This window comes from Ascaphus truei, chromosome 8, assembly GCF_040206685.1.
Source record: "Ascaphus truei isolate aAscTru1 chromosome 8, aAscTru1.hap1, whole genome shotgun sequence".
Taxonomy (NCBI): Eukaryota; Metazoa; Chordata; class Amphibia; order Anura; family Ascaphidae; genus Ascaphus; species Ascaphus truei.
The window spans coordinates 86,060,334-86,086,773 of NC_134490.1; the positions used below are offsets into that span (position 1 = coordinate 86,060,334).

At 42.2% G+C, this 26,440-nt stretch overlaps 1 protein-coding gene across 1 annotated transcript in view; it reads left to right on the plus strand.

Moving 5' to 3' along the window:
• The window catches only part of ASAH2 (N-acylsphingosine amidohydrolase 2), a 103,284-nt gene that overhangs the window by 66,339 nt on the left and 10,505 nt on the right, over positions 1-26,440 (plus strand). Inside the window, exons 12-16 of the mRNA XM_075612922.1 lie at positions 1,657-1,738; positions 8,609-8,724; positions 12,498-12,592; positions 16,702-16,741; positions 24,213-24,308. Of these exons, the coding sequence (XP_075469037.1) occupies positions 1,657-1,738; positions 8,609-8,724; positions 12,498-12,592; positions 16,702-16,741; positions 24,213-24,308 (429 nt within the window). The remainder of the gene's footprint in view (positions 1-1,656; positions 1,739-8,608; positions 8,725-12,497; positions 12,593-16,701; positions 16,742-24,212; positions 24,309-26,440) is intronic.

Genomic DNA, 26,440 nt, shown 5'->3' on the forward strand with positions numbered 1-26,440 from the left:
CTGCTGGATTCTCAGAGCTCTGAGGCTGCTTTATTTAAACAGGGATAAATCCCTGTTACAATAGCCAATAAAGAGTATCACTTGTGAGCACATTCACATGTCTTAGACAGGTCTGCACCCTGCCTTTCACCATTATCACCTAGCATACAGTGGTGCAAGCACACTACAGGAAGGGATTCTGGGAAATAACATGAAAATTAGCACACAATGTGTCACATTTTGCCTGAAATCCATTTTTACATGGAACCCTTATAAGTAAATGCTCTGCTGTTCACACAGTTTTTAAGCACAGAATGGGATTAGATGCAAAGCCAGTCAAACCACTCACAGACATATTTCAACCTTACTGGGTCTAATCAGTGTGAGGTTGGTTGTACTGGCTTTGCAACTTTCAAGGCTGGGTAGGTTTACCATATACATTTTATGTTATGGTGGGTGAAAAAGGCAACAAAAAACCTCCATCGTTAGCATATAGCCAATAAGTGTTATTCTTTATTTGCTATATGCTAACGGTGAAGGTTTTTTGTCGCCTTTTTCACCCACAATAACTCAAAATGTCTATGGTATATGTGTATATGTATATGTATATATATATGCGCTCCATTGGGAAGCTGAAACATTGAGTAAAGACGTATTTATTGTACCATTTTTGCTTTTTTTTAATCCCTCTCCATGGTACAGTTTAGTATGTTAGCAGTAGCACCCGCTCCAATCTTTTGGATTGTTATTGTGCGCCCTGACTCGTTTAATATACATACATACATACATACATACATACATACATACACACATACATACATACATACATATGTAGACCATATGTACGGTCTCTAGAGCAGGGGTGCGTAACCTGGGGACTGCCCCCCAGGGAAGATGCAAGATTTTTCAGGGGGGGCGCAGCGGTTGCAGAGGCCCTACACTCTTCCCTCAAGGCATTTAAATGAATGCCGGGGGATCTTGTGAGGCCTCTGCAACGTCCCTTACCTTGGCTTCGGCGATGTGTCGCCATGGCAACATAGCATCAAATGACACCGCTGGGTCATGTGACGTCATGTTGCCATGGCAATGTGATGTCACGTGACCCTTCGGCGTAATTTGACACCGAAGACAAGGTAAGGAGGGGGCGCGAGCAGGGGGGAGTGCAGGCAGGGGGGCACAGTGGGAAAGTTTGTGCACCCTGCGCTAGCGCTGAACAGCAGCACTCTAAGCACCTGGAACCCCCCGGTTCCAAAGATATTTCATTTCAAAATTCCCTAAAAAAAAATTGGTATGGGAGAAACAATATGGCTGGGGTCAGCCTCACTCTGGCAGCCAACAGGAAGCTGTGACATCACAGGATGAAGACATTGCACTCTTCGATTAGGTGACTCCACCGCCATCTTTGTTTTGCCTTACAAGTAATAGCAAACATAAAACATTAAGGCTCAGATTCACAAAAGGGTGCAAAGCTTTAGCACGTCTTTACTTGCACTCATTTGAATAGGTGCTGAGGCGTGCTAAAGCTTTGCATCTCTTATGGATTTGGACCTAAATATCTCGACAATTGTGGGTACCTAACTAACGCATGTTGTGATATAAAAATGAATGATTGCTTCTTATGCTTTTAACCGAGTTAAAGGAAATAGACTGACTCACAGTTTTACTTCTCTCTATAAGGTAACGACCTGCAAACCAGCATTGGGATATAGCTTTGCTGCTGGGACCATTGATGGAGTTTCCATGCTCAATTTTACACAAGGTGGGGGCTCTGCTTTTGAAACTTGTTATAATACATAACATGTAAAATACATTACAAACGCAAAACAGAAAATCAATATCATAATTACTACATGTATGCTCCATTGCCGTCCACTTTATGTACAACTTGTTCGTAGATGCTTTTAAATCAATAAATCAATAAACCCCAGTTAAGATGCAAATGAGTAAGTATGAAGTTGGTCCTAAGTGACCCTCAGCTAGACTATGTTTTGTAATAATCAATAAATGTATCATTACATTCTATACATATGTTAATAATGTAATTGCAAATAGACTGGTTGTGTAAAAAAGCTATCCCTGGGGATAGGATTGACAATCAGTGCTATAAACGTTACAATGGCAATGAAACCACATGTATTGCATACAGTATGTTCAGAACGATGTCATTAGGTAAAGATCAAGGCCCATGTTTACTAAGTGGAGCTATGCCGTAAAAAGCACCTTCTGGCTCATTTAGGTGAATAGGCGGTACGGTGCCTGACGGTTTAGCACTGCAATATATATATATGACCCCATGTTCTTTATATTTCTGGTACATCTATTTATTCAGAAAACCTGTTCTCTAACCATTGACAAAAGGTCCCTTTTTTATTTATTGACAAATCTGTACATTCACTTTATTTGAGGAAAGGGAAACGTACATTGAAACATAAGCTCTCTTCATTTCTAATAGGGCAGAAAAATCGCACACGCATTTTGAAAATGAGATCCAAAGGGCTTTGCTTCCATATCTAACAGACACTGGGGGCTATATTTAAAGAATTCGAAGACTGGGTTACGTAAAAAAAAAATTATATAGACCCCAATGTATAAAGAAATGTTTGCACCCACTGGCATTTTTCTCTTACACCAACAAAAAGCTGACGGGCAATTAAGATGCATTTCTGGTGCACAAACGTGGCACATACTTGTAATTATTATTGTACAGTAGAGGCAACTCTTATTCTAACAAAAACCAGTGGCAATTCCCCCAAAAACCCAGGAAACACCCAGGTACATTCTGAATACATGCCTTAAACTTTCCTTAAACTAGCCCCAGCATTTCTGCATTGATTAATGGCCTATCAGATTAACAGTGGGGGTCCCTGGCAGTCCCATTCAAACTGAATTGGACTGCCAGGGATCCCTGCTGTTTTAATCCTATGGGTCGTTAGTCAATGCAGAAATGCCTTAAACGTGCCTCAAACTAGCCCAGCACACACCCAGCACACACCCAGCACACACCCAGCACACACCCAGCACACACCCAGCACACACCCAGCACACACCCAGCACACACCCACAATGTAACCCGGCTAGTTTACGGCAAATGTTAGAATAAACGTTGCCTCTACTGTATATCATTTGCATACATGCACTGCTGACAACATCCACATTCCACCTCTAACTGCCCCAAGTGCTATTTTTTTTTTCTTAGTGAAAAAATCAGTTCTCCACACTTGCTCACAAAGACACATAAATTTGGTACTATTCCGTGCGTCACTTTTACATCACATTTTTTGCAATGATTTATACATAGGACTCCATTGTCATTTTTATTATTACCGTTTTTGTTACTATTTACTGTTTCTATAAACCTCATCCTACCTGACTAACAATGCGATATAAGATAATGTTACAACATTCTGCTTATAGCTGGTGAGAGACTGTAACAGAAAGACTATTAATATATTATTATAACTATTAATATATTGACCGATTGACAGATGTATTTCTTTAGAATACAAGTCTTTAATGAAATCCATACCTAAAAGTGTTATATATATATATATATATATATATATATATATATATATATATATATATATATATATATATATATATATATATATATACACACACATATATATATATACAGAACACAAAACCCCAGCATGCTCTTTTTGGGAACCCCTGAGCCCCCACAAAATATATGTACGTATTTAAGTGTCAAAATGGAGTGCTATTGAGCGTGGCATATGTATACAACAGAGAAGCCCAATGCTACATCCAACATGATATTAATGATCAATAGCACTCCATTTTGACACTTAAATACATACATATATTTTGTGGGGGCTTAGAGGTTCCCAAAAAGAGCTTGCTGGGGTTTTGTGTTCTGTTAACCTATTCTCAGCTGTTTCAGCTGTTGGAGGTGGGTGGCTCCTCCTTCCCAGGTTTTAAGCCCGCCCCTCCCCACTTCCCAAGTTAGATCCAATGTGGTCTTTCTCCCCCCTAATAGAGGTAAATGAGAATTTTAATCCTAATAAAAGTATATTAGTATTTTATCTGGTAGTGTTAGGACTTGCGAACAGGGTTTGGCTTGTCGTGGCTCGCAAGCTTACAATGCTTTGGCCAAAGGGTTAAACTAAATTACCCTTTTTCAAGAGAATATATAAGTATTTTACTGTGTATTTCTGTCATGTTGGATGTAGCATTGGGCTTCTCTGTTGTTTTTATATATATATATATATAATTAATTCAAGTGTTATTAATGTTGTAAGCAAGCCCTTCATCTAGAAATTTTGAAGTTAAGGTGACATGCAACTATAACTCCCCCGCCCATGCTTTGCTGATGTCATCATACATGACATCACATATGACATGAACCCATCACATCAGAGAATGTGGAATGCAGCCCCAAAGAAGCAGTCTTCTCTGGTCCATTTCTCCCCCAGCCCACTCCTCAAACATCAGGCTTTTCTGGACCCTCCTTCCCCATCTCCCCAAGCATCACACCTCTTCATCCCTGTCTCCACCGCTCCCAAGAAACAAGAGGCCTCTCCAATCCCTTTCTCCCTCTCGCCCACCAAGTATATGGCGTCTCTGATCCCTTTCTCCTCTCACCCGACAAGCATTAGGTTTCTCAGGTGCCATTCTCAACCCACCAACAAGCATGAGCTTGTCCAATCCTTTCTCAGGCGCCATTCTCAACCCACCAACAAGCATGAGATTGTCCAATCCCTTTCTCTTCCTTACATCAGTCTTCTCCGGTGTCTTTCTCACTCCGCCCCCACAGATGCATCAGGCTTCTGTGACCCCTTTGTTCCTCCTTGCCTTCCGAAGAATCTTCAGACTATTTAGCCCTCCACCCCCCACAGGTTCCAGTCCTCTCTCATCACATTCTCTACCCACCCTCCGCATTGCACAAGTATCAGGTTTATCAATACTCTCCTCACTCACACCCCCATGCTCGGTTGTGTTGATAGCTTTGGAGGAATTAACAGTTTTCAGTGCTGGTCAGAGAGGACATTGTCCACAATGCTATAGTAGTAGTCTTTAGTGTGCTACATACATCCTAACATATGTGATGTCCCCCAGATTTCGTCCTCTGCGATAATAGAGTCGAGGCGGGGTTTTGCAAAGATCTCCGATTTTAGCATCGTCGGACAAAATATTCCAGTGCTTATAGACATTACGTTTGATAAAGTTGGAAGCTACTGTACTGTGGACTGTATGTGACATCCCTGTGATTGTAAGGACTAGTGGCATGTTTACTTATGTTTAGTTTTGTTTCCTCTTTTGGGGACATAGTGTTTTCCCACTTCAAAGACTAGTACTAATATGTTTTTTGCGGGGCATCCCTGACACCACCAGGACTCCTGTTTTGCATTGTCCCTTTCTTTCCCATTGCTCCCTCACTACCCTTCCCTTCACGTCTCCTCTCACTCACACTTTCCCTGTATACAGTATATACAGTATATACTAATATATAGTATATCCCCTCACTCCCAGTGTATATATACTGTATAATATATTCACTCCTTCCCTCTATATATGTGTGTATGTATATATACAGCTCAACCCCGTTATAGCGCGATCCGCTATAACGCCGATCCGCTTATAACGAATATTAAAATGTTTTTTTTTACACTCACAGCACACTTTACAAACTCACTGCACACTGCACACACTCACAGCACACTGCGCACACAGCACACTGCACACACAGCACACTGCACACACCCACAGCACACTGCACTCTCGCAGCACACTGCACACTCTCGCAGCACACTGCACACTCTCGCAGCACACTGCACACTCTCGCAGCACACTGCACACTCTCGCAGCACACTGCACACTCTCGCAGCACACTGCACACTCTCGCAGCACACTGCACACTCTCGCAGCACACTGCACACTCTCGCAGCACACTGCACACTCTCGCAGCACACTGCACACTCTCGCAGCACACTGCACACTCTCGCAGCACACTGCACACTCTCGCAGCACACTGCACACTCTCGCAGCACACTGCACACTCTCGCAGCACACTGCACACACTCGCAGCACACTGCACACTCTCGCAGCACACTGCACACTCTCGCAGCACACTGCACACTCTCGCAGCACACTACACACTCTCGCAGCACACTGCACACTCTCGCAGCACACTGCACACACTCGCAGCACACTGCACACTCTCGCAGCACACGGCACACACTCGCAGCACACGGCACACACTCGCAGCACACTGCACACTCTCGCAGCACACTGCACACACTCACGGCACACACTCGCAGCACACGGCACACACTCGCAGCACACGGCACACACTCGCAGCACACGGCACACACTCGCAGCACACGGCACACACTCGCAGCACACGGCACACACTCGCAGCACACGGCACACACTCGCAGCACACGGCACACACTCGCAGCACACGGCACACACTCGCAGCACACGGCACACACTCACAGCACACGGCACACACTCGCAGCACACGGCACACACTCGCAGCACACGGCACACACTCGCAGCACACTGCACACACTCACAGCACACTGCACACACCACACACTTACAGCACACACTCACATCACACTGCACACACTCACAGCACACATTCACAGCACACTGCACACACTCACAGCACACACCACACTCTCACAGCACACTGCACACTCTCACAGCACACTGCACACACTCACAACACACTGCACACACTCACAGCCCCTACCCCCCTACCTTTGGTGTCAGATGCTGGCGGGGATCAGTGCAGGGCTGGCTGGGGGGGGGGCTGGGGATCGGTGCGGGGCTGGTAAGGTGGATCAGAGCGGGGCTGGCGGGGGGATCGATGCGGGGCTAGCGCGGGAGGATCAGAACGGGGCAGGCGGGGGGGATTGGAGCGGGGCTGGCATTGGAGCGGGGCTGGCGGGGGGGATCGGAGCGGGGCTGGCGGGGGGAAGTGAGGCTGCTGGGGGAAGTGCGAGATGAGTTACGGTGGCTGCTGGGGGACGTGTAGGGCTGCCGGCACCTCACTCCACCTCTTCCTGCCTCCTCCCCCCTATCGGGCGAACGGTGGCCATTATTTTTCAAAAATTAGCGCGACCCCGGTTATAGTGCGGTCAGATCGGGTGGCCCCCGAGGACCACGCTATAACGGGGTTGAGCTGTATATATATATATATATATATATATATATATATATATATATATATATATATATATATATATATATATATATATATATATCTATCAGGAAAAAAGAGCACACAATCCCTTTAGCCTAAGTGATTCAATTTTTTATAAAAATCAGACATTAATAGATCATGATCAATAGTAGAAAACGCAATAGATATGAGTATTATTAAAATTTAAAAAGGTTAGGTGGATGCTGTAGCCAATAGAAATGAGGAATGTCCCTGGAGGGTTAATACAGTCTGTTCATTAAACGTTTATATTCTTGGAAGTCCTCCTGGGATGGCAATAGTATGCGGTAAATGACCAGTAGCTGACTCCAAACTTCAATCCACACACAGAATGAATCCTGATGACAATGCTGTGTAAAACTCCTCATAGGACTCCCTTCACATGTACTGACTAGGGGAAACGCTGATATGCGCACTCGTCAGCTAGGGCTGACTGTCCCGGGGAAAGAGAGACTGTCTGTATAGGTAATCAAAGGGGGTTGTACCTGGTGTGTTGTACTGAACTCGGAGGTGGCGTCCCTCCGCCAAGATGATATCACACCGCTCCATGGGCACAAACCGTGACGGTATGTCGACCCCCAATATGACACGTACAGACTTCCAAGGGCGAAAGTGTAGAGTCCGCAGATGGAAACAGATCCAGTTACCGCAATCAAAGTGGAGGACACTTCACAAAAGCTCTTTCAGCTTTTCTCCCACGTGAATGAGCAGCAAGCAGTGTCTCTGTATACCGACACTGCACTGGTGTTGCTCCTCAGGGATTCCTCATAGCTGATCCACCACCAATTAGCACGATGACACTCCCAACGTCGTTTGAGAAACCTACAATTGTTTACATTTTCATGGGGATTGAGTGAGAAATATGTAAAATATGATGAAAAATGAAAGGGGTCTCTTTTGACCTGAATACGGTGTATATATAAACACAAAATAGCAAGCACACTTCAATATATATATATATAAAGTACCTTCACGGGTCATAAAATATCAATATAGACAAATATTTCACCGAAAGAATTATGTGATTAAGAAGACACAGCACAGCAACAATGGTGACAAATGGTGATCAATGTTTGATCAAAGTCCCATATGTTTCGGTTGACTATGGGACCTTCCTTTAGGATCATGGACAATATATATTTTTTTGATCACCACTGTGGCTGTATCTTCTTCATCGCATAATTCTTTGGGTATTTCTCTCTCTCCCTCTCCCTCTCCCTCTCCCTCTCTCTCATTCTCTCTCTCTCTCTCTCTCTCTCTCTCTCTCTCTCTCTTTCTCTCTCTCTCTCTCTCTCTCTCCCTCTCTCCCTCCCTCTCTCCCTCTCTCCCTCTCTCCCTCTCTCCCTCTCTCCCTCCTGCTTTTGCTTACTTGTATATTGATTTTTAAGTATTGGTCAAGTTTCCCAATATTATTGAACACAATACTTTTATTTACAGGCGCTGTAGAAGGAGATCCATTTTGGGATGGCATTCGAGATGCAGTTCTTGGAGTTCCATCAAATGAAACTCAGAAGTGTCATAGACCTAAGCCCATTCTGTTGAACTCTGGAGAGGTATAAGTTGAATAATCAATAAAAAAACTATTGTGTTCAAAAAAATCCCCCAAAAATGTAAGGTATTTTGTACGCAATAATCATGGCAATTGCTTTTCTATTTAAATGTGTCATATGCATAAGCAAGTGATATAAGGGGTGGTTATATTTAGCAATTAGATGATTAAGGGGATTAGGAAAATAGGATGCATTAGTTTCTTGTATCGTGCCTTTACTCTTACCCTTTATCCTAACAACATCGTGTAAAATGTTTCCAACTTTAAAACTATATTGGTATTCAGATCTTAATGTCATTATATTATTAAAATACTATGTGGCATTAATGCAGATGTCTTAATGTATTGCCCCATACATGATATTAATGTAATGTAACGGGTTTCCCCCCCCCCAATCGCAGATTATACTGTGGGTGCGGAGAAACATACGGTGTTACTATAGGTGTGGTGCATTACCTGTTGACTCACAGGAGGGCTGAGCTTCCGCCACGGGGAACCTGGGGCACATACATATAACACAATCTCGTGGTGCAACGCCTCCACCTGCGATGGCTCCCGCCAGAGGAGGAGTGGTTCCTCGCAGAACAAATATATCTCACTCAACACACTGTATGTAAAATAACCAATGACTTTACTGTTGCAATACGTATTCATGTATAACAGGTGTCCCCCTCTGGAGGAGACACTAACTACTGCGTCTCGCAGGATGCTCCCACCTACACCGGGTGATCCCACCCCGTGTCCAATAACCCCACACAATATGTCCCGCACTCTTTAGGTGAGATGATATGAGTGACTGCACAGCCACCGGTATCGTGTGAGTATAATGTAGGATTGTTGATGCACTTGAAGATTGATACCTGCCCGGGGCTCCCACCCCGGGTTCCGCAGACTACGTCAGGGATTCCGCCCGATCCGACGTCGTCCTCCACACCGCGTTGGGTGAATTCCAGCGTGGATAAAATCACCTTAGTCTCAGGGTCTTTGGTGGCGTTCTGAGCCCAGAACCCACCTCGCAGGGCTGCACGGCTTCAGCGCTGTGTCCCTGACTATCCAAATAGCTAATGGGGCAGTGTCCCTATCTAGGGCCTGTCCCTATAGCACCACAAGCTAAACAGTGTCTCAGGACCTAACTGGGACCTAGGGGGCTGCTGGCCTAATGCAGTGGGTCACTCACCCCTGTACTCACCTCCTTCCCCTAGCTTGTCCTGGTCCTGACTGACTGCGTAGCTGCAAACCTGCGAAATGTATCTTTTTCTTGCCTGCAGGGCAATACTTCAGCACTATTGGCTCCCTGGCATCACGTGGGGCGCAGCTGAGGCTCATGGGACTTGTAGTCCCTTCCAAGAGCCTGTCCCTGGTAGGCTAGGGTTCGCACGCTATCACTGCGCATGCGCAATGTCCCTGGCTGGCCACCGCACCAAGATCCGCACTGCGCATGCGCAAACACTTAGAAGCTGGCGGCGCCCTCGCCGCCCTGCTTCGGGAGCGCCGGGAGCCCTAACGACGCGATCGCGGCCCTGACAACCGGCCGCACGCGTCCCCGGCAACCCCCGAGCAGGACTCTGACCGCCCCCACACTTCCGATCGGCCGACGGGACCGCGGCGTTGGGCTCGGCGGCACCCGCGATCGCCAGGAAGGTGAGGGGGGGGCTTGGCAGGCAGGGGGAACCTGGCAACAGTAAGTATTACTGTGCTGTCGCAGAACTGTTTAGCAGAGGCTGGAGACCCGCTTTGCTGCAGATAGCTGCTTAGTGCTGTAACTGTTCTGTGATCGCCACGCTGCATTAGCTATATAAACATTTTGGGGAGGATGTAACCAAGTTTCCCAGCTGTAAGTGTGGTATACAACTGTGGCAAATAGTCTACACCAGATTTACCACAGACAAAAGTCACAATTCTGGTGCTGCGTGTTTGCACCAGTTTTGTCCTAGTTTTCAGTTTTAACCTTACTATATTTCCCCCATCAATGTGTGCCATACATACAGGATCTCCCATCATAACCAACCCCCCCCCCCCCGATGCATTTTGTATAACATAGCTAAGATAAGCAGGGGGTGACATTATGTACATTGTCCTTCTATCTGATCCTAATGTTTCTGTGATAGACACCACGTTTGTTTGTAGAGCTTTACATTTTACATGAATTATTATTTTATTTTTGATGCGATTTTATGGTGAAGATTCAGTGGGTTTTGTTCATCAAAGTGTGCTAGCAATTAGCAGTCATTTACTTGATTGGTTTGAATAACCATTACAGTTTAAGGAATAAACCCCTATACATGTTATGGTTGGAATACAGTAGAAACATATACTGATACGTAGAACTTTGAAACCCGGAGGACTTATATACCCTCTTGGTTTTAATGTATATATGTACCAATGTAACAGGCTCAATTGTCTTATGTGGTACATCATGTTGGAATATGGTCAGAGAAGCTTCACACCACAATGAATAAAGTGAAAGATACTTGTAAAACACCAGTGCTCCTGGTTCAGGGACATCTGCCTAAACAAATCCAGTATATGGAGAAAAGATGAATGATCCAGGGCAACTTCGGATTTATCTAAAGAAATTTAATCAGCACAAAAACACAACGTTTCGTCCTTCAAGAGGACTTTATCAAGCCAGTCACTTGAAAAAGTCCTCTTGAAGGATGTAACATTGTGTTTTTGTACAGTACATCATGTTGGGACATTCTGCAGTAACACTGCTATTACATTCTATGGATGCTCAGTAATATTATGTGTTATTACGAGATATGTTGTGTTATCTGGGGGAACAATGTCACATGCTAGATCTGTATTGTATGAATGTGTGCATGTGTTTTACACCGATTAATAGGTAAGCTGTAGCACTTTTTAACATTTGCATAAGATGGAGATTTCAACCTGCAAAACCAGTTCGATTTACAGTACATGCCAAAATTTGTAATTTATCGGAAAAGTACTGATATTTATCAGTAACTCTTTATCAGTAATTCAGTGTCACTGAACTTTATGGAGTCGCTTACCCAGTATGACAAAAATCAGGGAGACTGACTCCAAATCAGTGGGATTCACACAAAACAAGATCACATTCCATACCGTTTGTATGGACCCTCCTCAGCAGGCTGGGAAACTGCCTCTCCCGTGCTAGAGATAATTTCAATGATATTCATTTGAATGGAGATGAACTCACCTGCAGCACTGTGATTAAATCTTTGTTGCATATATAATAAGGGCTTATATATAATATATAAGTAGAGATGTGAATATTCAGAGGAGATGCCAAAATTAAGACCTATTTCCTAAAAAATAAATGACAGCACACCTTTAATAAGCAGCGCTTTTTACTTCTTCCGGGCACCGGAAACACCTTACCGTCTATGCAGTTCAAGGCACCAGTGGCCATAGGGTGTCTTCCAGCAGCAGAAGATGTCAACTGGCAAAGCACCGGCTAGTAAATATAGCCGAACGGGTCATACTTACTAACAGGTACTACGCCATAGTAGGTACATCGCAGCTTAGCACCTCCTAGGAATTATGGGCCTACATGTTTAAACGTACACTGTTAGGGTTCAGAAAAGAAGATTGAGGGATGAACTCTAAATTGGAAAGAACTTCTAAAAGCTGTTGTGATACTGAACGTAGGGAAACAATTAACACGTGTTTTACATTTCATGTTACGATAGCTCTAAACAGATGCATCTCATCTCCACTCCGTGATATCCTGTACTGTACTTCATGATTTTGATAGAGTTACGAGTTTTACAATATCTGCTCTATTTCTTGCAGCTGTCCCGACCTTTACCATGGCATCCATCTATAATTGATGTTCAAATTATCACCATTGGGCCCTTGGCACTAGCTGCGGTGCCAGGAGAGTTTACGTATGTATTCATTTGGCAACTGGATCAAACAAATGTTTTGTTATTTTATTTACATTTTAAATCTGTAAGGTATGTTTCAAAGGATAATCACTGTCACGATGGACGCACTTATTAACAAATTTATATTTTGTGGATCCCAATTGAGCAGAACAAGTTGAGCAAAATAAAAACTGAGATTTATTCCCTTGATAGGCAAACACACGACAACTGCAGAATACACTTAATAATTACACTTACTGGTATAGGAACAGGGGATAATGTCCAGAAAGGTGCAAAGCACCAGAAGATTGTCTTTTAAAATGTAGTCCTTTTGCAAGGGCATAAATTGCCAGCCCAATCCTTCTGTGAATGTGCAAAGTCTTTTCTGGTCCGTTGGGGTTAATCAGATAACCCCCAGCAATCACAGTGTTCTAACGCAGAGTTTTGTCCTTGGTTCCGATGTAATAAGACTCTTTGCGTTCCAGGAATGTGCTGCTGCTCTTCTCCGCTATGAGAAGCGTGTTGGAACTCCGCTCACATGGTAGAATGAAAAACGAAAGACAATGGGAATAGCCTGGGTGGGATGTATATAGGGTTTGAAAACCTATCGCCAACATACCCACCCAATCCCCCTCGTGGGAAAGTAATCATTCCCCAATCACCTACTTGCCCACAGTTTGGAGAGTGGGCACTAGGGATTTCCTGTTCACACAGAGCATGTGCGACAACACCACCTTGGCTACTTAGCATAGGTGTACTCCCCTCTTTACCTGGCCCCTCTAAGGCTGGAAGGGGGAAACTCAGGGTGTGAGCTAGCACAAATGGTCAACAGGTTTCCTATTTAGCATCCATCTGGCCAATTTACACCCCCCTGACTCTGGGTCTTTTGATATGCAACTTCCAGAGAGACTTACAGGCGTGGACAATGCCTGTTACCTTTGAAGCTTGCATAGGCAAGTGACTCAGCTCATAGGTGTCAAAACATTTAGTTCTTGTGTGCATTTTAATGACAGGAGAAAAAAAACCTCATCCTGCTTGTCCCTGTTTAAAACCTGTAGCAAAAATACACTTTATTGAAAATACATGTTCCCCTTATCTCACACTTATATTTTTCATATGTGTGTGCTTGGGGTGTACTATAGTGCTACAATATATACATCTGAATATTTAGATCTGATCTGCAAACTATATCCTTGCATACTGTGGGCATATGAACTATTGCACTTTATATCAATAATTACACATACAACTCTGTCCTATTACACTGTGCTGTTTCCATGGAAGCCCGTGGGAAGTTTCTCACTAGTTTAAGATTTATCTCTGTGAGAACTCCTATACACGCTGAGGTATTTGACTATAAATAGATAATATGTAAAGTGATATGCTGATATTTTCATTACGCTACACATTCAAACCCCCTCCCATTTCTAGCTACATAGTAGCCTTTTTTAACCCATGTTATATTTACGCGCCGTTTCTAGGTTTTTTTTTTATATATATCTTGGTTGATTCATATACATTAAGTATTTTAATGCATTGGCCTGAATATACTCTTTGAATCAATTTAGTCAGTGTAGGTACCAATTTATATGTCCGGTCCGGTCTGTCCGTGATAGACATATAATTATTTCTACAGCTATATACCACACTGAGGCATTAGCTAAACATCCATTCTGCTTTTGCCAGGTAACTACTATTCCCTAGATCCACATGTCAACCAGCCTTGGTTTAAGGACTGGGAGTTAGCTGTTTAATTTGTTTTTTAAGAGTTTTGTGTTCACTGTTACCCATTATTATTCATTAAAGGTTTAGTTATTTTAATATATTTTTTCACCTTATGAGTGCTTGTTGAAAGGGGTTCTTTTGCTTGCTCTTGCAAGGATTTTGTGTTCTTCAGTTTCGTTAACCCCTGGCACCATTTTCAGGACAGTAGCAAGAGCTTATTCCCTCACTCCCCCACCCACCCTTTGTAATTCTAGGTGTACTATACTGCAAGCACATACAATCCTGCAAAATGGGGACAACAAGGGACAGAGGGAAAAATAAGACATGTACAGTGCATGAAAAATTAACCCCTTCGTCCCCAATACGAAATAGGGGTAACCAGCTGAGCACACTGCCTTTATTAATGCGCTGATTACCCCCATTTTCACCACAATCACTTATTAAACTTTTTTTAAACGAAGATATAGGAAGGCAAAGCACAGCATTTTTATTACGTTTTAATTAAATGGTAACAAGCTTTATTCAGAGAAGGTATAATAATTGCAACAACTATCCCTGCTGAGTTTAAAAAACATTGTCATTCACACCTATGTTCTCCCATAGTATATATGAAATGTGCCTGTATGTATCCAGGGCTGCTGACAGGGGCAGGCGGGGGGGACTGTCGGGACTACTGCCCCAGGCCTGGTGTGTCAGGGGACATGGGCACCCTGCTGGTGACCCTAACATGCTAGAGCCACAGAGGCGCTTGGCAGAAGGTAGGCCCCTGGAAGGGAAGCCCGTCTGACAGGCACCTCTGTGGTCCCCTCCGGCAGGCCTATAGCAGGCCCCATCCAGTCTAAATTCTTTCAAAACTAAAGCTGTCTCACATTTTAATCTGTCTGTAACTGTTACTTACGACTATAATATATAATCTTTAACTGTGCATACAATGTCTTGTATATAATGTACTATATAACCCTTTTCACTTAATGTAACTATGTATTTGTAACCATGGATATGTCATTATAACTCTGTGCCCAGGACATTGGAAAATGAGAGGTAACTCTCATTGTATTACTTCCTGGTAAAATGTTATAAATAAATAAATACATCACCAAGCTTCTGGTCATCACACTCGGCTCCCCTCTGTTTTGGCCCTCCCTGCACCAAGGTCCAAACCTTTACCCCAGGCCCATACTGCCTTCTCCTCTCTCCCCCGGCACATAACTACGCACATAACTACCCGCCCCAGTCACATAACTACCCCCCAGGCACATAATTAACCCCTTCCCCAGGCGCATAACTACCTCCCCCCAGCACATAACAATCTCCCCCCCCAGGCACATAACTACCCTCCCCCAGGCACATAACTACCCTCCCCCAGGCACATAACTACCCTCCCCCCCAGGCACATAACTACCCTCCCCCCAGGCACATAACTACCCTCCCCCCAGGCACATAACTACCCTCCCCCCCAGGCACATAACTACCCTCCCCCCCAGGAACATAACTACCCTACCCCCAGGCACATAACTACCCTCCCCCCCAGGCACGTAACTACCCTCCCCCCCAGGCACATAACTACCTCGCCCCAGACACATAACAACATTGCCCCCAGGCACATAACTACCTCCCCAGGCACATAACTACCTCCCCCCTACAAAGTCACATCCCCTTCCTCTTCTGAACAGGCTGTGGCACATCCCTTTTGAGCCCTGCCATCTCTCTAGCAGTGCACCAATTGTATCTAGTGACTGCCTGGTCACATGATCTTCCCACAGAACTTTGTCATATTAATATACAAATGCATTCCACTGACTGCAGAATACTCCTTTGCAGCCATTTAGTGAACCCCCGAGCCGAATCTTCACTGATTGATCACAGGAGAACGGATCGATCAGCAACTTAGTTGACATGAATTACTGATGATTACTTATGATTGTGGGGGTTGTATTTCTTATGATTGTGGGGGTTGTATTTCTTATGATTGTGGGGGTTGTATTTCTTATGATTGTGGGGGTTGTATTGATGCACATGTTCACGGGGGGGGGGGGAATTTTAAATAAATAAAACAGCAGCAGCTAGGATTGCTGCTTTACATTAAAATGGAGATACTATTTTTTGTTACTAGTTTGGTACATTACAGTTACTGCCTCATACTTTGCTGAGCTCTACCACTGATCAAAAGAATGGAAATTTCCAGTTAATCTCTGGCGTCCTAGAGGACACATTATAGAGTAGGCCAAATCTACTAACTTGTGCTTAAATGTCTGGCACTTTATGACCAATATTAGTAATGCTGGTGCCTTAAAGTTTATCACAGCTTAGTAAATACAGCCATATATCAGCAGCAACTGAATAAGGTTTATAATATGCTTTAAGCATACTGTATTTCACTAAAATGATGGTTCTATCCGCCACAGGACTATGTCAGGAAGAAGACTAAGAGAGGCCGTTAAAAATGTAAGTTTTCTTATTTTTAATCCTTAACATGAACATTTTGACTCCTTTAATTCAAAAGAATACACAATGCTTTATTAAGTAATGTGCTTAGAAAGGTATGGAAAATAACCCATGATTGCTGAATTCCTCAATACACATTAACACAAGCCGCCCCCACCCAACACCATAATAATCAGTCGCACTAGTATTTCGGATAAAAACGGTCACAGCATTTTATTACATTAAACATTGTCCTTGCCATCCATAACCATTTAACACGTTAACATATGCCAGCCAGTGGGTTTAAGGCCAGTGGGCATGTACCAACTTTATTAACCCAAAGGTTATTGCAACCACAAAGCTTGTGCTGCTGTCCCAAGGCCATAGATAGCCAACAAAAACCACACCCGCTTTTAACCTCGTACAACTGGCAAGGACATCCCGCTGCTGGGACAATACCAACATTAATTGCATTTTACATCATGTTTTTATACATAATAATAGAAAATGACATTAACACCATAAAACATATTAGATACTGTATACATATTAGGTCGACAAACTAATTTGTCCTCTTGCTAACCCAAGAGGGTTGTCAGTTAGCCCAACTGTCCTTTTAGCTCCACCCACTCATCCAAACTTGCCAATGGCAACAACTTTCCAGAACATTCCATGTGCCAAGCTTTCCTGCCCAAGTTTATTAACCCCGTACTAACTCAGGTTATTCCTCATCAGGAATCAGGATTCCCATTCCCTATTGGTACACGGGCTCTGCCTTCAGATTGGAGCACTTGCAACAGTTTGCTACCATGTTTATCTGGATACATCACATACATTGGCCCTGTGAAAAACCCATCATCTTCTGAATATCATTTAATGATCTATACAACCTAGTGTAATCCATTCGAGGTCAATCATTTATCCTTCTTTCCTGGCCTCTTATTTATGCGAGAAAATGTGGGGTGTAGAAATATATGTATGTCTCCCTATTGTACGATTGGTACAGTACTTCCTAGTCCTTACATGTGGTAATAACTAAACTCAAAATTACTGTTTATTTAAAACATTGTGATGGCCCCATAAAGGAAGTGTGAGCTACAGACATTGGGGCCTATTCCGTAAGCTGCGAGTCTGTACTTGCCAAACGGTGCGATTTGACAAGGTAGTAAGTCGCAGGCTCATTTTGACAACTCCCTGTATTCTATAATACAAATCGCATCTATTATATCACGTCTATTACAATGTGACTTTCCGTGCGGTTCAACAGCCAATCCGCGCGGCTTGTATTTTGTGTTGGTTTGAAGCCGAATTGCCCTAACGTTGCGAGATCACGCATCAGAAACACTATGTGAAGCAGCCATTTTAGACAGCATGTGTCAGTGCTGTGGTGAGACAGGGAGAGACAGACTGGGCTACGGATTTTTGGTAGCAAATTGTTTGCGAGTTCTAATTGGGTTGTCTTCTGTTATTAGATTTTGCTTTATACTTTCATTGTCTTATCAGTGGGAAAGATGGGCTCGGGGGAAGAAGGTCAGGTGGAGGGATCATGGGAGAGACTGCAAGGAGATTGGGACAGTGCACAGCACAGTTCTAGAGGCTCAGAACTTGAGCCTCCACCAGTTGAGTCAACTACTGCGCCACGTTGGCATCTATTGGGAGTGCGCAACATTGGCTTCACTGCAGAGGAGAATGCTCTGGGAGCATGAGGTCCAAAATTATGACCGGCTGAGGCACCATGCGCAGCTCCATTGCCTGCACCATCGGCTCTGCCAGCTGGGGCATGATGAGCTGCCTTGGAAGTTGCGGCTGCACTAAAGGGGAGAGAGAGGCAGCGCAGCACAAGCGTTGCTTTGAGCGGTGCAGACAAAATCGATAATCGGCGCCATTACAGGCAGACCATGGCGATGGGACAGCAGATTGTTTCTGTACTGACCAAGCGCACCAACTAGCTGGTCTGTATAATACAGCAGGCAATTAACATCTATCTATAGTCTGTCTGGACACTTGGATCCTGCACTCCCCCCTCCCGCACCCAGTTTCTGGCCAACTGGAGCACTGTGGACTACCAAGGCAGGGTGGAGGGCAAATTTGCCACTACAGTGCACAGAAAAGGCCCAGAGGTTATTAGTTTGTTCCCCTTCTGAATTTTGTTTAACAGTTCTATGTTGATATACAGTATTGTTATTTCAATTTTTTTTTACAAATGTAGTTTTCTTTTAACATTTTATTACTGGCTTACTCATATTTACAAACACCCACAGACCCTGAAAACTCAGAACCCAAATCCACATATATATATATATATATATATATATATATATATATATATATATATATATATATATATATGAGAAAAGGGGGAAGAGAGAGCGCACACCCATAGCGTAAAATTGTAAAATTTAATGAGGGGAAGGGAGGGAAGGGAATAAGAATTGCACTTACAAAGGTACAATATAAAAAAGCATTCTGTGATATATAATCACCACCATCCGGTTTAGAACTGCAGCCTCATGGTCTGTGCAGTCCCAGGGTGACGTCCCAATCCAAAACCAGCATAGTAGTTCTTCTCTGCATCAATGGGGGAGTCCTGTGGAGTGGTTCCAAGCTGGGAAGCCTCTGCAACAATCGCGCGGGTCAGTGAGTCCCAGCGCGCGGTGATGACGTCAGTGTCATGCGTCTGACGTAATGACGCTCCCTGACGCGTTTCGTCACACCACGGGTGACTTTCGCACTATATATATATATTTTTATACATTGTCCCATTAGTGGTTTATTTCCTGATATCCCCCTTGTTCGTGGCAATTACCAGCTCCCTCCTAGATGTCTGCTTCATTGCGGGACCTAGGATAGATTTATATTAATAGTATATATATTTTTTATGAAGTGTTGTTAGTATCACTATGCTCTCCTGCTGTGCTTTCTATTGGTAATTTGTATACCTCTGATTTGCAGTTTTTACTGCAAAAGGTCCCAATAGACTTATGTCTCACTTATATTAGATAGTTCTGGCTCTCATGTGGGCTATGGTAGGATTATCCTCTTTATAGGTATATACATTATATTGATATATTGAGTCTCACATATTATACATTGTATATTGGTTTGGGTCATTGTGATTTTCAATATCAATCGTAACCAGGCTATTGAAACTGTTAACATTATGTTGGAGGTAATCTGTCTCCAACCTATGCAAGTGGCGGTCTATATTGTTTTTTAATTATTTATTTTTAAGTTTCTAATCACGAGTATGCATTTCTGTATCCTTAAAGTTTAATCCCGCTGGTTTCCATAGTTCCATTCATATTATCAGGCATTACGATTGTCTCCACTGAAACAAGCATCGCTACAGCTGAGAGGGGTTTGGAATTAGTCAATTTATTCATGGACAGGGTATATAATACCGGACCTTTCCCCTCTCCTGACTTCCCTTTGAGAAAGTCACCCGTGGTGTGACGAAACGCGTCAGGGAGCGTCATTACGTCAGACGCATGACACTGACGTCATCACCGCGCGCTGGGACTCACTGACCCGCGTGATTGTTGCAGAGGCTTCCCAGCTTGGAACCACTCCACAGGACTCCCACATTGATGCAGAGAAGAACTACTATGCTGGTTTTGGATTGGGACGTCACCCTGGGACTGCACAGACCATGAGGCTGCAGTTCTAAACCGGATGGTGGTGATTATATATCACAGAATGCTTTTTTATATTGTACCTTTGTAAGTGCAATTCTTATTCCCTTCCCTCCCTTCCCCTCATTAAATTTTACAATTTTACGCTATGGGTGTGCGCTCTCTCTTCCCCCTTTTCTTCTAGATTCCCTGTGGATGTGGTTTGTCCACTTTGAGAGCAGCCGGAGACCCTCTATACCAGAACTTATTGGATTCATTGGACTATTTGAGGACTGGTTTTTATACCTCCTTTTTTTCCCTATTTGTGGAGATATTTATTTGCTGTATGAGTATTTATATTTGGTTTTTATTGTAAGCTTGGTTTTAGGTTTTGTTCTATTATAATTGATTTATCATTCATTTTGATTTTCATATATATTTTTCATTTTTATATTTTTTTCATTTTTATTGTCATATTTCAATTTGTTTATATACACCTAATTCACAGAGTTTTTACTCCTAGTGAGTCACACTATATATCTACAACCATTTGCAGAGGCGCAGCTCAGTCCTTTTTCTTTGTGTTCGTCCTAATATATATATATATATATATATATATATATATATATATATATATATATATATATATATATATATATATATATATATATATATATATATTAGGACGAACACAAAGAAAAAGGACTGAGCTGCGCCTCTGCAAATGGTTGTAGATATATAGTGTGACTCACTAGGAGTAAAAACTCTGTGAATTAGGTGTATATAAACAAATATATATATAATATATAATATTTTAATATTTTATATATATATAAAAAATTGCTAGCGCCTACCAAAACTCCCCTAGCACAAACCCAATGTGCTGTGGGATGACTGTAACCAATGAATAATTAAACCATAAATGTAAAAACAAATATATATGGATAAAAAACAACACAAAAAATTATATGTACATAGAAAAAAATATATATATATATATGATCATAAATTATACGATACAATAAAAAGTCCAATCCAAAAAATGTGGGTACTGTCCTCCAGAGTACTGCAGCCTGATAAAGGGACCACCAAATCCTTAAAGGATATCTAGGAAAAAAACAAGAAAACAACAGGCACACTCATGGTGTAGTATGTCAATAAAATTTATATAGGACTGGAAAGGAATAGAAATTGCGCACACACAAACGTGACAAGAACATAAGCATGTATGAGTAAAACTCAATCGCCAACGGGAACAGGTTAGCAGGGTACCGTCTAGGGGCTCCACCGTGTGCTGCAGGCATCAGTAGCTCCGTGGCCTCAGTGTACCGGGCGCTTCCTCACTCCAATCTCGCGAGACATCAGCGGGAGCTCGTCCAACTCCAATACAGCGAGAATCGTGACGTCAACGGGAACATTCAAGTGACGGGAGAACATGGACAGTCTCTCAACTCCTCTCCATGCACCCGCTGGATACAATGCTTTGTATAAAGTCCATAATAGGAAGTTGTTGAAAATGCGCAATTGTACAAATAATGCAATTGCGCTGATAAAAGTGATCCGAAACACACCCTACGCGTTTCAGCCTTAAGACTTCATCAAGGGTATGAAACACAAATGGCTACAGACGTAATTTATACATATAGTGACCATTCGAAAACTAGACATTACTAATTGCATAATTGATAACATAGGAGTAAATTAACTCCTTTCACTGCTGATAAGGAACAAATACTGTATATATGTAATGATTGTTGCTAATACAAACAATATATTCCATTGAATAGAAATCAGTCAATACAATATATACATACAAGTGAATATACATGAAATTACATTAAAAAACTTTAAAAAAAGGATTGAAATGTGCAAAAGGATATAATTGATATTCTATATAAATGATGATGTATGTATACATGAAATATATGGAGAGATTGTTATGGTTAGGTACAAAAAGAGATTCAGAGGGACAACCATTATCTCAATGCAAAAATAAAATTAAAAATAAATAATTAATGATTATTAATTTAGGAAAATTAATTAAAAAATAATTAAAAAATAAATAAAAATATATAACTATAATTATAATTACAATTTAAATTTAAACACCTAAATAGGGATGGAGGGATCACAGAGAGCATAACACAGATTCAGAGACCAATGGTGACCAGAGGCAAAAGGCATCACATTAATTGTTAATATAAATGATATCAAAATAATAATAATAAGATATTAATATAAATAATAATAATGTATAACACTTAATAAATGATAAATAAAAATGAAAATATATAAAGATAACCTCAATACCCACAATATGGCTACTAGGATCTCGCATGTCGCCCCCAAATTCTGCCACCCCAAAATGTTGCTGCCTTAGGCCCGGGCCTATCGGGCATAATGGGAAATCCACCACTGTGGATTACACATTGTAGTCTTTTCTTCTAGCCTGTACTCATAAGACATCAGTGATTCTGTTTTTTATTCTTACCACAAGTACCAATGAATACATCTCTAAATAGGAAGAATGAGTATACAAACATAGTTCAGGTAACACAATTGACATTCTAAAATAACAATGGTGGTTAAAGAGTCAAACTGCCTCTATTGCATTATTAATTACAAAGATTTCAAACTCTACAAACCATCACTGACCAGTAACATTTTTTAAAATATGTTTTATTTAAACATGTCCTGTGTATTTTAATGCACGTACAACACAACTGAGAGAAAAATGAATCTGCAGCCTGAAGTTGGTAAAGAAGACAAGTGAGAAATCCCAGGCCGAGATCAATAAAAAATGATCAAGATTAAAAAAAAGTAAGACAGGCACTTAGCCCGTGGCTTTGAAAATAACAGATATATCTATCTTCACAAAGGCCCGAGATAGAACTGCAACGTCGATCCTCTGAATAAAATTACACTTTATTTTTCCAAAGCACACTGGTGTGCCTATTTTATCTTTGTTTAATCTTGATATATTACCATTTTGTGGTTTACAGTGCACCCGTACTAGTAGCAGTTACCATAAGTTTAGGAGTGCACATATTTCTATTATCAGTAAAAATCTAGTCATTATAAATTCCCTCTCGCACACATCCCTCTCCCACACCTCTCTATCTCTCTCTCGAAATTCTTTCACCCTCTCACCCTCTCGCCCTCTCGCCCTCTCGCCCTCTCGCCCTCTCGCCCTCTCGCCCTCTCACTGCCACTAACAGCATCCAAAAGGGATCGGAAAAATAAAACATTTAAAAGACTGTAAATAACGTGAATTAAATACATATTAAATAAAATTAATTGTTTGTATTATATTTTGTAATTTTTTTATATATTTTATAAATGGGGGTTTAAATAGTCAGCTAATTAATCAAATAATACAATAGTTATTTAGGCATATTAACTAAGTCCATTATCAGCAGAGCTGAATTAGCCTGTGTTGCTTGTAATCATGCAAGTTCGCATCTATTGAGGCTATCTTGTGAGCTTTTAGGTGATGAGAAAAAGTCGTCTAGTTCTTTGAACTGGTTTTGACTTTTTGAGTTAATGGAGCTACTAGATTTCGAGCAAGTTTGCAAGATTTGCAAAATTGACCTATTTTGGTCTTATCGCTTGGATTTGCAGAGCCGGAATGAAATCGCTAGTAAAAAAAGTATTTTGCGCACACAGTTTGGACAAGCAAGAAGGGCTTTCAGAGTGCCACTACCAGCATGTCATACCGCACAATTAATTGTTGGTGCCTCTGTCAATGAATGGATGAAATATAAAACTCTTGCTAGATTTAAATGGGCTAATATATACAGTGCATGTATACCTAAGACAGCATGAATAAACCTCGCATTATTAGATGTTAAATATTTTTAACTTTTCCATGTTTATCTTAGGAACTGGATCCCTCTGGTACCCTGAGCACCGATGTTGTTATTTCAGGACTGTGTAATGTTTATACACATTATATCACTACCTATGAAGAATATCAGGTACACAAACACATTTTATGCAACAGCAATTGAATGTAAAAGGGGCTTGGTGAATGACTCGGGAGGAACGTTTGGTCCAGGCAAACTTGGAGATTAAACATAAATGTTGTACTGTACATGACCCTTTAAAGCAGCATATCCATCAGATTAATCTATTCTTTATTTAAAAATCTGAATACAGAACTATGGTATCATGACGGCTTCTAAACAATTCTGTTCCACCTGTGGTTAACTCCATGAGTATCCAATGAAAAGTAGCGCAACATGCAAAGAATCCAGAAAGTGACTTGTGTATAGAAATCCCTTTTTGACATTAATGGAACCGGCATTTCCCTTTGACCTGAACTGCTCTATTTTAATTTTGGGGAGAGAATACTAATTTTTAGTGGCAATGTTTCCCATGGAGATTTCAATATGGCCCCCACTATCAGGCCAAAGTACGTTGCAATGTCATCGGTTGCGGCTTCTCCAGCTCTCTTATTCACCACGTTGTCTTGCACATACTCACAATTTTGCATATATTTTCTTACCTTCTTTCATCATTTACCCCTCAAAGGACTATTAGATCAGCACTGTAGCAATCACCAACACATTATAATACTACATGGTATTGATAGAACACATAACCTAGTGATTTCTATCACTAGGCAGGGGCGTAGATACAGCCCGATCAAAGCCCTCGCTCCTGGGGGTCCGCTCTCCCCCTTGTCAGTAACCTTGCTGACCATCTCTCTTCTCCAACAGATAGAGTCAGGCGGGGGGAGATGATGGTACGTGGCGGTGGAGCTGCCGGTAGACGAGTTAGGAGTTGCACGGATGCAGAGCAGCATGGCCAGGGAGGAGCGCACCCCAGCAGTCCAACCCGGAAGTCTTTCTTACTTCCGGTATCTATGCCGCAACAGCACACTCCTCTCGGCCATGCTGCTCTGCTACCGTGCAACTCCTAACTCCTCTGCCGGCTGTTCCTCTGCTTAACTCTGGTGGCCCGCCGTCGCGTACCATCATCTCTCCCCACCTGCCTCTCTCATCACCCTGTCTCTCTGGTAGGCATGGAGGTGGAGGAGGGGGGGAGAGCTGGAGAAGGGTAGGAGAGCTGGAGGAGGGGGAGAGAGCTGAGGAGGGATGATGAGGAGAGATGAGGAGGAGGGATGATGAGGAGAGATGAGGGGGAGGATGCTGAGGAGATGATGAGAGATAATGAGGAGAAATATCCTCCAATTTAAATCGAGGCAAATGTTTCTCCTGAATCTGCGGAATACGTTCACTTATAATGGGGCCCTAAAAAAATGGTTTTGTCTGGGGGCCCATGCATGTCTAGCTACGCCACTGTCTCTAGGAACTATTTATCCTGAGTCTCGAGAACTAGACTAGTGTATCAGAGGTCGCAGCTCTAGGTATTTTAATACATTTATATTATTTTCCCCCCATGTTTGCTGTTTTTCTTAATTATTTGCTTTTAAAGTATATTTTATTTTAGAGGTAATACAAAAACTATCACAAGCCACTGCACAAAATTCAAACATATACAGTGTATGTTGTTATCTTACACCACACAAATACAACCCGGGGAGCAGAAAAAAGGACCAATGTTTACAGCACTGTTAAAATCTGAAATCCAAATGCATTAAAACTGCAAGCAAATGTTTTTTGCACATACTGTATATTTGTTATTTGAATAACTCTAACATGAGTTGAGTAGGTTAACTAGTGTCAGTGGTATAGAGGGAGATTGATTCAACACAGACGCTCTCTCTCTCACTTGCCCCCCCCCCCCCCCCAAAGGCTCAATTTATATAATACTCCTATGTGGACTCCACAGGAGTGCAAGATTGACTAAAACATTTGCAAATATGAAAAAAAAAAATGAACTCAAAGTAATTTTCCCATCTCTGGTTGTGTCTAAATAAAGTTATGTATGGTATGGGAATGCTGTTTCTGCTTACGGATTCATATGCTACATCGGGAGTGGCCAACTCCAGTCATCAAGGGGAACCAACAGGTCAGGTTTTAAAGAGATCCCAGTTTCAGCACAGGTGGCTCCATCAGTGACTCAGTCGATGATATTCAGCATATTTTCTTAGAATCCAGAGCTGTTTATTAACTGTGGATTAGTTTATCAGTAATTGTTGGTC